The sequence below is a fragment of the Lissotriton helveticus genome, chromosome 5_1 (assembly GCF_964261635.1).
Source record: "Lissotriton helveticus chromosome 5_1, aLisHel1.1, whole genome shotgun sequence".
Lineage (NCBI taxonomy): Eukaryota > Metazoa > Chordata > Amphibia > Caudata > Salamandridae > Lissotriton > Lissotriton helveticus.
Window position 1 is genome coordinate 558,610,977 of NC_136065.1, and position 13,093 is coordinate 558,624,069.

Below are 13,093 nucleotides of genomic sequence, written 5' to 3' on the forward strand. Positions count from 1 at the left end.
ATGAGATGGGGAAGGAGTTGTGGGCACTCTCTTAAGTGAGCATAACGGTTTGGCTAGCTGTCTTGGGCACAGCCTGGGTGGAGAACATGCGCCGGCTCCCAGTCCCTGCCTGAGTGCTGTACCACGGCGTTCAGACGAATCACAAGGCTGATGTCATGCTTGTGACAGCAGCGTTGTGATTGGCTGGAGGAGTTTGGGAGCCTGTGTGCTTCCTGCTTTTTGAGTCGACCGAAGAGGACCAAGAGGAGGCGGCTGGCCTGCAGCTAAGGGGGTTTTTGTTTATCCCTCTGCCCCACCTCCCCTTTTAAGTAGCAGCCACCATTGCACCACGGGTGTGGCAAAGTATGACTCCCATCTTAGGGTTTTTGGGGCTCCTGGGCCAAATATGTTTTGGGGGGCCCTCTTTGGCACAGCTTTAAATTTATTATCACATTTCAGCTCTTTCATGTCCTCTTTGGTGTGGTCACTGAAAGTGCACAGGCACGTTGGTGTAAATTCTAAATGTGTTTACATTTAATATTCAGGGATAGTGATATGTGTTATCAATATAGTAACACAGCAGCAGCTCACTAATATTACTGCAAATAATCTCTGTGACATCCTGCAATTATTCATATGTGAGGTCCTGTTTTGATCTGAAAGAATCTTTTTTTAATGGATATTATATGAACCTAAACACGCTTGCTTTGCAAAATGTAATAAACTCATGCATCACCCACATTCAATAAATTAAATGAAAACTGTATTTAAAGCAATCTATTTAAGAACTATTAAAGGTCATCAGGGCAAGACTCTCTGCAGAACAGATCTGACTTTCTTAGGTGGCCCCCTGAAAGGCTGGGGCCCTGGCCAGAGCCCACTTTGCACATGCCTTAAAATGTCTCTGATGACTCCCAGCCACCATGGCAGGTTGAAAAATGGTAACTGGACTTTGCCATTTAAACCAATCACAAAGCCCAGACCTTACTTTTTAAATATTTATAAGTCTCACCAAAGGCAGGTTTACTCAGCCCTAAAGGCAAGGTGCATTATATTAAAAAGAGGGACATGTGTTTTTAATATTAACTTTACCTGTCCTGAGAGTAAAAAACCCACAGATTTGTGTTTTTACTATGTAAAGGTAGTAGCCTCATTGGGAAATATGGAGTTAGACATGGAAAACTAAACAGTGCTAACTTCCAAAATATACTAGTAAACATGGTACTTTAAGGTATCAAACTAATTGTTGCAATAAACCCGACTTAATGCTCAAGTCAACTTTAATGTAACTTTTGTATAAATAGCAACTTTAGAAAATTGCCACTTTGTTGCCCCAAAGATCCAAGTAACCTTTTAGAGTTGCACACAAGCTGCTATCCTCAAGACTGGGGAGAAGGAAGAACAACTCTCAGATAGAGGAAGAAAGCACCCGTAGAGTGAAGAGGTGTGACTTCCTCTTGTCAAGATGGCCAGATTGGGTCTGAGCCCAGAAAGCAAGCCGCCTTTGAAGGGCAAATGGTAGTCACACGTGGAAGGGGTTTCTCTTTTGTTCAGAAGGCAGGCTGGCATCTCAGGAGAGTGAGAAGCCATTGCCAAAATGTTTTTTCAAGGGAACTGTAGCCCCCTAGTAGCCACACCTCTGGGTTAGGCTAGGGAGGTCCACACTCCTAGAGAAGGGTTCTGCCATTTTGGGAGTGGAAAGAATATTGCATTCTGGGCTAGCTAGATGCCACACCTTACAAGAAGTTGTCATCCAGGGCACCCGGTAGCACATTGGTTAATTTGTCTCCACATCAACCTAGACTCGTAGTGGGCATACAAGTTGCACCCCTGATGCCCAGACCTCAGATTACATCTGCATCAGAGAGAGGACTGAAGAAGGATAGCTCTCATGTTCCCTGGAATCAGCAAAGAGAGTCTAAACCAAAGACTGGACTGCACCTGATGCACCTTGAACTAGAAAAGAAAGTTGTGGAAAAGTTGTCCTTGAACCCAGACAGAGTATGTGGCTCCAAGGGTCATTTGGCAGACTCTCTGTTACGTCCACAGTGCCATAAAAATTCAGAAGCCTGCTCCCTTGAAAGCCCATTGCCAAGAAGCCTCAAAGCTGCTGCACACTGGGGTGCATCCTGGGAGACCAAGTCCTGGCCCTCAAAAGTTGTACCCGAGTCTGCAGGACCCAGGAGAGCCATCAGAGTGCAGTTTTGTCACCCAGCAAAGCCGTTTCTGCAAGTCAAAAGGAACTGCTGGTTTTTCAGTAACCAGAGACCAGTAGACCAGTGGCAACTAGTTTTATGCTCAATTGCAATTGGACCTCATGGGACATCAACCTCAGAGGTCAGAGATGCTCTCATGCTCGTAGACCAAGGGGTGTCACAGGAAGTCCCTCTACACACGTGGCAGCTGGCATGTACTGCGGATGATGGAGTGGGGGCACAACTCCCCCCCCCAAAAACATAACATCCTGGCTTGCTGTGCGATGTCCTCCTCGCTCAGGTCTTCTCTCCTCGAGGTAGGCTACAACGCGGGACCCAGCCAGCTGCCTTAACCAGTCCTGTTGCTGCTCTCACCAGCATGAGAGAAGCACCGGGATTGGAGGGAGCGGCCTCACTCAGCGTTCCCAAGAGCACTGGATGTCTGCACTTTCTCTAACCCAACTGTGTAAGACAGCTGGGTTAAAAAGGTTTAAAATGTGCTTGGCTGGCTGGCTGGCTGTCACAAGATGCCTGGCCAAAGAGACATATGCATTTCAGACTTTAGAGCACAGCTCCCTGCTGCCAAGGCCCCACCCTATCGTGACGATCAGTTGGGGACAGGTTGCTAAAAAAAAATCTTTTCAGCTCTAGCGCTTATGGGGCGACGTTCCTCTGCCCAAATAGAGGAGCCAATCCTACTAAACAGTGGCTCAGCATCCTCCGTATCTTGGAGCATTATCAGTATCCTGAATCAGGACCACTCCACTTACTTCTATGGCGGTTCGCCCATAATACCTGTAACTGGACTAGAAGAGACTGCTTAAGCCAAGAGGTAACTGTTTAACTGGACCTGACCAATACCTGTAACTGGCTCCCTGTCGAAGTTGGTCCCCACAAGTGTATCTATATAGCAGTTTTGAAGTTACTTCTGTGACTAACCCTCAGACACCTGCCCCCAGTCACAGAGCTGGGTTGCATCCATCATTCAGACCTGGCTTGGCAGTTCCGGCAGGACTGTCCCCCATGAGGCACAGGGTCAAGACGGATTTGCATATAGGTGGGTCTGAACTGAGGTGGCGAAGTGAGCTAAAGAATGAGGATAGATTCAACCCAGATCTGTGACTGGGGGTGAGTGTCTGAAAAGTTTAAGCACTCCATCTATCATCTCCTTGTGTTTGCTTTATTTGCCCTAAGTTGGCAGGGTATGCACAGACATGGGTCCCTTGCTCACTTTGCCACTGGATTCAAGCTAGCCTGGCTGATGAGGGGGTGTTACCCCGAAAGCGGTCCCAGGATGCTTGTTTCCGATTCAGGGAAGACCTGGCTTGGCAGTTCGGGCTGGTCTGTTCCCATGAATCACAGGGTAAAGACTGATTTGCATATAGCTGGGTCTGATCTGAGGTGGTGAACTGAGCTAAAGAATGATGATGGATTCAACCTAGATCTGTGACTGGGGTGAGTGTCTGAAAAGTTTCAGCATTCCGTCTATCAACTCTTCGTGTTTGCTAAATTCGAACCTTTGGCATAATGTATGGGTGAGAGTCTGCATAGAAGGAGCAGGAGGTACAACTGAAAGGAGCCGCATGTAGAAGAGAACAAATATGCTATATATGTTTTGAAATATTCTACGCCATTTCAAATTACTTTCCCCCAAACTTTTAGAGCTACCTATAGCTTTTTAGCCTAGGTTTAGGGATATTACATTGAAAAGTGCAGTTTTTGAACATTTTTAATTTGGTCTTGTGAAGATGACCCTCTCTAGTATAAAGTGCACCACTGTGCCTTCCTCTTATCTATATATTTTCCAGGGAAGAATCCCCTTGAACACCCATCGACAAAGTTGGGCCAATTTACTTTGCTTGCATTATCTGCAGAATTTGATGTGGATGTTTAAACTTCATCACTTTCTAAGATACCCAGCTTCCTTTGGATGTTAAGAAGTGTCTAGTAGGGACTCTGATTCACAGTCAGGTCAAAGTCCTAGTCAAACATACCTATAAGATTCCTTAACCCAAGGCTGTCCAAGCTCCTAGAGCAGTAATAGCTATCAGGATAAAAGCTAGATTAAAATAGGTGGGCCGTTTATTCTAAAAAAATCTATAAATTTCAATAACATAACATAATCTGCAAATGGATCAGGACCACACAGCGGTGGCTGGCCTCGACTATGGTTACTTGCTCGACAATTCAAATGCTTTGTTGGCTTCCAGTGGCAAAGCAGGTTTATATTAGGGCTCTTACCTTGAAATCGGGTTCATCTAGTCAGTCGGTTCTAAGCACTGGCAGGCCCACTTTGGCCTAAAACCCCAATCAGAATAGTGTGTTCCTGTAGCAAGAAATGGCCGAAGTACCTAAGGTTAGGTTGGCATTATTTGGCAGTAATCTTTTTCAGGTGGTGGCACGTTCATGGAACAAATTTCTTCTTGAGCTCTGAACCTTATTTTACCTCAAACAATTCCAGAGTAGATTAAAAACTCACATATTTTAATCTATTTTATATCCTGATAGCTATTACTGCTGTGGGAGCTTGGACAGCCTTTGGTTAAGGAATCTTATAGGTATGTTTGACTAGGGCTTTGACCTGACTGTGAATCAGAGTCCCTACTAGACACTTCTTAACATCCAGAGGAAGCTGGGTATCTTCGAAAGTGATCAGGTTTAAACATCCGCATCAAATTCTGCAGAACATGCAAGCAAAGTAAATTGGACCAACTTTGTCAATGGGTGTTCAGGGGCATTCTTCCCCGGAAAAATATATAAATAAGAGGAAGGCACAGTGGTACATTTTATACTAGAGAGGGTCATCTTCACAAGACCACATTAAAATGTTCATAAACAGTGCACTTTTCAAAGTAATATCCCCAAACCCAGGCTAAAAAGCTATAGGGAGCTATAAAAATATGGGTATGCAATTTTAAATGGCCTAGAATATTTCAAAATATATATATAGCATATCTGTTCTCTTCTACATGTGGCTACTTTTCAGTTGTACCTCCTGCTACTTCTATGCAGACTCTCACCCATACATTATGCCAAAGGTTCTAATTTAGGCAAACACAAGGAGTTGATAGACGGGGTGCTGAATTTCTGTATTTATCCAATTTTAAAAATAAATGCAGACAGAAAACACACTGAATCCTGGTTGGTAATGCCAGATGCAGTATTACCGCATTTGGTAATGGCCCTGGACCCTTAATACCTATTTGAGGAGAAACACGTGCTTTTGAAGAACCATTGTAATCCCATTAAATGCTACTTAATCAATGCGCCTCTGTATGTAAATTTGGAGATGTCGTTTTCAGATTGTGGCACAGGGTTGCAATCTAATATTGTGAACTAACAGGAGTGCATGTTGTCTTACAAGTATTTTTATCAGTGCTACTTCTAACACGTTTCGTTTACAACTGGAGGTGCTTAGACACATGATTAGTTCCACTATGTGAAATATTAGTAAAATTACATAGTTTCATATTTTCTAGTACGTAATTGATATTGTTAAAATACATTAGATATCACATAAATAATATTAAAAATCAAAAATTCTAAAGTGAAAATAACGTTAAGTATATTTTTCAGCGTGGTAACACAGCCCTTCACTATGCCTGTAGAATGAAAAATCATCGCATCGTTGCAGTTCTTCTAGAAGCTAAAGCAAATCCTTCTTTGAAGAATAAGGTAAGCTGTTACTTGTTTGTATTACACTCTATTGTGACGATGCAGAAGGGTATATATACCACGTTGAAAGTGTAACTTATAATTGGGAAAGTTTTAAACTGCGCCTGCAAATATTTTTGGTTATTCACAGTTCACAAATATTAGTACGGAGAGCATGAGGTTAATGCCCGCGGAAATGCATTGCAATTACCCGGAATAATATTTGGTTATTCACAAAATATGTTTAATGCATTTCTCACACTTATCTAACCATCCAACTTGCTGCTGTCCCAATACTTTTACAAAGCATGCTAAAGTGAACTACAATGTTTTTTTTTATTTTAAGTTGTGCATAGGAAGAAGCAAAAATAAAAAAATAAGAAATCCTGAAAGAATGTAGGAACTTAAGGGTACGGACAACTACCTGCAACCCTGGAGCTGCCACCATCTTTCCCAAGGGGGGGAGGAGTCCAAAGGAGATCCCTTCTCCTTTGTGTATCAGCTACCACCCCAGCTTCGGAGTCAGTAACTGGTCAAGAGATTGCAACTAGAATCACTATTTAGAAGGGATACCCAAAGCAGGCCTCTGGTGTATTGTTGTCAGGTAGGAAGATGCTAGTCTGTAAGTCGATTTTAAGGCAAGGGTGGGATATTTGAAAAGAGCCCTATTGTGTGCTGTGAGCTAGAAGGCTTGGTAGCCATGATGTTAAAGGTAAGATAGATCTAACAGCATTAACAGTGTTTGTCTTGCACAGCTGACTTTATTTAGGGGTGAATGTGTATTAGGGAGAACAAAGGAGCAGACCGCTGCGATAACCATCTTTATTTAGGGATGAGGATTTAAGCAGGTTTGTTGCAGTTGGAAGAAGAAATGTTTCCAGAATGTTATGTATTGAGTTGAAAGCTGGCAGTTGTCACCATAGACTTGACAATGGAGGTCCTTTTGACGTTAGTGTCAAAGCGCACAAAATGTTTCCTAGCTAACAGTGAGAGGGAGATGCTATGAAGAGGGAAGAGATGGAAGGAGGTCATAATGTTATTGAGATTGACAAGAAGAGAACCGTGAATTTTGTTTTTGTCCGCGATCAGCACGAGGGAGTGACTGACCACTCAGAGGTCAATAAATACCATGGGGGCAGAGAGTTTAGCTTTAAGGTCGCGAATGAAGGTGGGAAAGCAGAGGATGATCTGAGTACCGATGGTGTCGATGTCCTAGAAGTTTGTTTTTTTATTTACCGTTTTATGTAACACAGCTGTGCTCTGTCATATTAGTGCACTTTATACCATATCAACAATGTATAATGTTACAAGAAATTTGAATTTGCCTTTAAGTGACAATCTTAAGCGGTGCGCCGAAATTAGGGGGTAGATGTAAGAGTTAAATAAAACAACCGTATTCATTATCAGAATTTGTCCAGTAAAGGCATCTGGCATGGTGGAACGTTGTGGGTAAGTTACAGCAGATAGGGAATGATAGTCCAGTATTCAGAGTCTGAGTAAGAAACTAAATCATATGTCAGCAGATGGAGATCGTATTAGATATCATCATGGAGCAAGTAGGTGTTGTGATAAAAGAAGAAAAATGTCAAAGGAATATGGGTCAGGCACAGAAACTGGGCTGTTTGGCATGACGATAGAGTCCCTGGAGACAGCCGTAGCTGTCGTAGAAATGCAGTGAGACCCACACAAGTAGTGAGTTGGTGATTCCCAAGGAGAAGAGGGTGTCATGAATGACTGTGTCAATGAGTGAGGAAAGTGACAATAGGGGAGAGTTGGTTGTGAACTGGGGTGTTAATGAAATTGAAGACCTGGATGAGAAAAGCCTCCATTAAGTGGAGACAGCAAAATTTCAACTGGTACGATCAAGGGCATATGTACCATAGGGTTGCGTCATGTTTACACCACGCACTCGGGTGCAAAAGCGACGCAACCCCTAAGTTGGATTTATCAAGGCATGCAAGGCCACTTTGCGTGGCACTGAGTGGCTTGATAAATCCAGAGTAACACAACACAGCACAAATCACTGTATTGCATTACCCTACCCTGGGAAGAAGTTCTATGGGTGGAGGAGCAAGGGTGTTTTCACGCATCCACCCATGAATTCTGAAGCCTTCCCAGATTTACCAATGCTGGTAGACCTAGGAATGCATCAGAATGCTACGCCTTCCCAGAATGCAGAATGCAGCACACATCGAAGGAGGAAAATGCGCTGGGAGAATGTTTTTGTGCAGGAAGGTGTCAATTCCTGCACAAAACAATCCTCCTTAATAATGCAGGCACCCTTGCACCATGTTGCAAGGGTGCTTGCGTTGGCGCTAGGCACCATATTGTACACCAGCACTGGGAAAAGACAGGAATGCACTGTATTATGTTAAATATTGTGCATGCTTGCCCTGTTCCAGTCACACAGCGCATCGCAGCAAGGTGACTTGGATGGATGGATGGATGGATTTGACTTCTGGAAGATAAGGACCTGATTCCCAAAGGCTCACTTACACTTTGGTGTAAGTTTATGATTGTTTGCTAATGGCAAAGGTATTTTATGAGTAGTATCTTTACGAATGCGGAGTCTCCGCACATGAAAAGATACGACAGTCCTATCTTTTTAAGTGTGGACACTTCGGACTTGTAAAGTTAAAGTACTTTGTGAATAGCAAACAATCATAAACCTACACAAAAGTCTAAGTTTTCCTTTGTGAATCAGGCCCAAAGACTGTGCAAAAGGTTCAGGGTCATCGGGCCAGTAGGGAGGCCTGCAGTGTATGGAATTATAGAAGAAGAGATAGGAGGCTGGTTCAAGTAATGCACTTGAATGACATGTAGAATGGTCAGTTAGTGGCGGTAAGGGAGGGGTTGAAAATTGCATTGCCAGTCAGAGAAATGTGATTGGTTGACCTAAGGCATGGTTTCAGGTGGATGTGGGAAATTACAATGAGGTCTGAGAGCATGCAGGTGCTTGCTCTGTCGCATCTGATGGATCTTTTTAAGTTTACTGACACGCACACGGAGTTAGCAATAATAAAACAATTCAGCGTTCATTAAGCCCATTTGGCCCCACAATAAGGACCAGGAATCAGTAATTGAAGTTAAGTCGATTTATCACCAATTAATTATATTATTCCACATTTGTGAAGCGCACAATCACCCGTAAGGGTCTCTAGGCGCTGGAGGCCGTCGGGAAGATTAAGCAAGCTATTGCCCAGAGTCACATGGTGCTGGTCTAACCTGCCGCCGGTGCCAGGGATCGAACCATGATCCCCAGATTCCGGAGTCAGTCGCCCTAGCCGCGGCGCCACACCTCTCCCTTTATCAAACCAGTATAGATGGATATCAAGAGAATATTAAAAAGGACAGAATTACAGCTGGCAAACTGAAATATCGTAATAGGTTCAGTCTCAGTAGAATAAGATATGAAGTAGCACAGCAATACAAAATCTAAGAATCGGAATAGTTGTTCCTTAAAGTAACTCTGCTTCTCATTCCTAAACATGAATAAGTTCCAAAGTCATCTAATCAAGGCTTTAAGTTTAGAATAAAGATGGCTCGTAGGATAGGGTCTCAAGAAATTCTGAAGTAGAGGTGTCAGCATAGTAAAGACTCCAGTAGAAAGAAGTCTTCCTGAATTGGAATACACGTTTAGCATGAACCTTCACACTTGCAAGAATAAAAGGAAGCAGAGAGGTCTATATCCCTCAAAGTCAAAGTGAATCTGCTCTAACCTCTAATGGTGTGATCACTAATTAAAACCAATGAAACTTCAACAACAATCATATCTCTTCTCACCACACCAAGTACCAATCATTTCACTTCTCATGGTATTCATTTGTAATATCACTTGAATTTCCCATCCCAAAGAAGTTAGACAGTTGCTGCAAACTTGAACATTCTCTGTTCCTGATACTCGATGAATAGTAGGCTTCTTTTGCTCATTATGTCTTCACGTTTCTCGCCAAGATGTCTCTTCTCAAGTCTTACTCGCAAGAAACTGGTATAGACAATACTCCTTTTCTCTAGCTAATGAAATCATGCGAATGACCTGCAAAAGAAAGAACACGCTGACAAAGCAAAATACATTTCAAGATTAAGGCCCATAGTTTGGCTAACTTTAATTACACATTTAAACGTGCACTTCAAATGCATGGTTGTACTTGTGCACATGTAGCTCTAGAATCAAATGCGAGTAAAAGCATGCATGATTACACTTTCAAATATGACTTTCAAGTCAAGTCAACATTTTATTTGATTCAGACCACGACTGAGGTCAACAAATACATGATATAAAATAATTAAGATGACATTAAAGCTCAATATAAACATAGTAAGTAAAAATTGAAAAATAAAAGTACATACATTTATAACTATTCAGCATCCATACTTTTAGAACAATTCTAAGAAACTCATTAAAAAAGTTTAACAGGTTGTGGCAAACAAATTCATTAGGAGGAGATTTGCACAGTATAATTAAGTCTTTAGTTTCGGAAGCCATGCAAAAGTAACTTAAAGTATAAATGCAAAAGTGAATACAGAATACATCCTCATGTTAAACTGAACATTAGACCACATGCTTATATAACTTAAATTTCTCAATAGTTAAGTTTCTTTTAAAATGCCATACAATAAAGTTATGGCGCACAGCAACTATAGTGCCACATGTAGGTGTATAAGAGCATTTCTGTGATGTATAAGGGTGGAGTCTAAATTGCACTACTCCAATCCCCCCTCTGATGGCGATGTTAGCCCTGGCAATACCACACTTATAAATCCTTAACAGATAAAATCAAGTCAAATACTTGATGTTCTCAACAACATTTGTCTAATGTTGTCCGACTGTTATTTGGGCTTCCCAGGACCTGCCATATTTCAGAATTCATTAACAGACTTCACTGACTCCCTGTGGAAAAGCGTGTTCTTTTTAAAACTCTGTGTATTACTCATCGGATTTACAACTTCCAATCCCCAGAAATTCCGGCAGATCTTCTTACTCTGTACATGCCATCCCACATCTTGCGCTACTGTAATCAACATCTGGCAGTTATACCACGGGTCAATAAAGCCAGAGCTGGGGGACGTTCTTTTTGAGCTTTAGTCCGAAACGTTGGAACTCCCTTCCGGGGAACATTAGAATCATTCATGATCACATAGCTTTCAGTAAGGCTATAAAAACCTATTTGTTCTCTAATTAATGGATTGGGGTGGTGGCTTCGCCGGTCTTCCGTTTGCTGTCTGTGATTAGTGCTGGGATGCCCCTTAGCTGGGTCTGCCATGCGCTCTACACATTTTATAACATAACATAACATCTGCCTATTGCAGAAAATCAATTTCCAATTACTTCCCAAGCACCTGTAGCTTCCAATTCACTCTTGTCCGGTACATAGGAACAGCATTACTTGACCTTCAATATTTTGCAGACTCCTCCCTCTTTCGCAAGAAGACTTGTCTAATGCAAGACGGTTCTGCAAAACCATGGATCCCATAGCTACCATTTCAGTATCTATACCCAAAAAGGAATTTGCAGTACTTGTGGCCAATTTATTCATTATGGTGGACAACGTTCTAATCTTGAGATCAGTCAAAATTGTACCTACAAATTAAATCATTGCACCAAAAAGGTCTCCCACAATCTCAGCACCACTACTACCTCGTTTAGTTCCAGTTTTCATTTCCCAAATAGGATCATTAAAATGTTTTGCATGATAAATATTTGGGGAAACTACACCTAAATAACATATACCATACCATCCTTTGGGCAATTTGAAGTATGCATGCTCTCCACAAACAAAATACACTTAGTGTTAAGGGACAGTTTTTCGCTACTCCCACATAATTTCCCTTTGTGTTGCCAACCTAGAATCGTGCAGGCATAACTTTTGAGTCTCGATGTTCCACTTCTTCCTTATCCCACAGTCCTTTCTAACTCTTTTTTTAAAAAAACCTTAGTTATAAGTTTTGCAGAAATAATTCAAACAAGCTACATAGTTTGAAACTGTAAGAAACACTCCTTGTATGAACTTTCCCAGAAAGGGGGAGAAAAAAGGAAAAAGAAACCGTACCAAAAGAGAGCAAATTTAGAAGAACCGACGCATAGTAATACAAATGCTAAGGGATAGCAAACAATACAATTGGCTCATGTAGTACATGCTTTAAAGTAACCATGTGTAATAGGAAGTGTAGATAAGGAGCAAAAAACTATTAGTCTGCAGTCTGGTGCTCCTCATCAGAGTTCAACATTAAGAGTGTCTGCCAGATATCCTGTGGCCTGTACGTTGAGGATTGTAATGAAGCCTAAAACTCACTGGTGGTGTCACAAGACACCATATCCCTTAACCAAGCATCAACAGTTGGGGTCTGCTGCTGCTCCTGTTGTTTAGCTAATGATAGCGCCATGGCAGTAAAGTGTTGCTGGTTTGCGAACAGTGGTTTAACATATCCCAACAGGGTCAGCAAGGGGTCAGGGTCAAGTACATGTTCAATCATCAGGGATATTGTGGAAAAAATCTCGGCCCAATAGGATGCAATCACGGCACAGGCCCATGTCAAGTGAGCAAAGTCAGCTTGGGCCATTTGACTTTTAGGACAGGTGTGTGGTCTCGTGATATTGAGTTTAGGTAAAGCTTTCGGAGTTGTATAAGCTTGGTGTTAGTTTTTGTAATGTAACAGCTTGTGTCGGTGGTTGTTAGATACCAGTTAAGATACCATACGGCAGTAGGACCAAATTATATCTGCAATGGAGTATTCCAGAACTTGTTCCCATGAAGTTCTCGATTCTTTGGGCCCGGTAGAACGTAGCTGCAAGGATGTGTGATGGCGGCGCATACCAACCTAGCGCTATCCGGGGCTGAGATTACCAATGTGAGTGGGGGAAAGTCTACAGGTTACTCTGGGTATGTGGGCAGGGTGGAATGTAGCGTACAATATAAGTGATGGAAAACAAATGCATCCATACAGGTCTGGTTTCCACCCTCCAGCAAAGTGGAACTGGGTTTCAAAGTTCCATTAAGGAACAAATCACTGATAACGGTTAGATGGTGTGATGCAAGGGAACATTGTACTAACCAGTTCTATGCCTGTGTGAGCGGCAGCCACAGATTATTTGAGAGGGGGATATGCGAAGAGTACAAAAGTCCCCAGCCTACATATCGCCATTGTTTTGACCATACCCAAGAGGTGGCAGCGGGGGGTTGTATATCAGCAGGGTTCCTCTGAAGGCCCTGAGGGAGGAGAGGGGAAAGCGTGGTGCATTAGCCCTCTTGGATTTAAGATAAAGA

At 42.4% G+C, this 13,093-nt stretch overlaps 1 protein-coding gene across 1 annotated transcript in view; it reads left to right on the plus strand.

Annotated features, from left to right (window-relative positions):
* The window catches only part of ANKRD22 (ankyrin repeat domain 22), a 294,066-nt gene that overhangs the window by 259,662 nt on the left and 21,311 nt on the right, over positions 1–13,093 (plus strand). Inside the window, exon 5 of the mRNA XM_078641011.1 lies at positions 5,751–5,849. Within this exon, the coding sequence (XP_078497137.1) occupies positions 5,751–5,849 (99 nt within the window). The remainder of the gene's footprint in view (positions 1–5,750; positions 5,850–13,093) is intronic.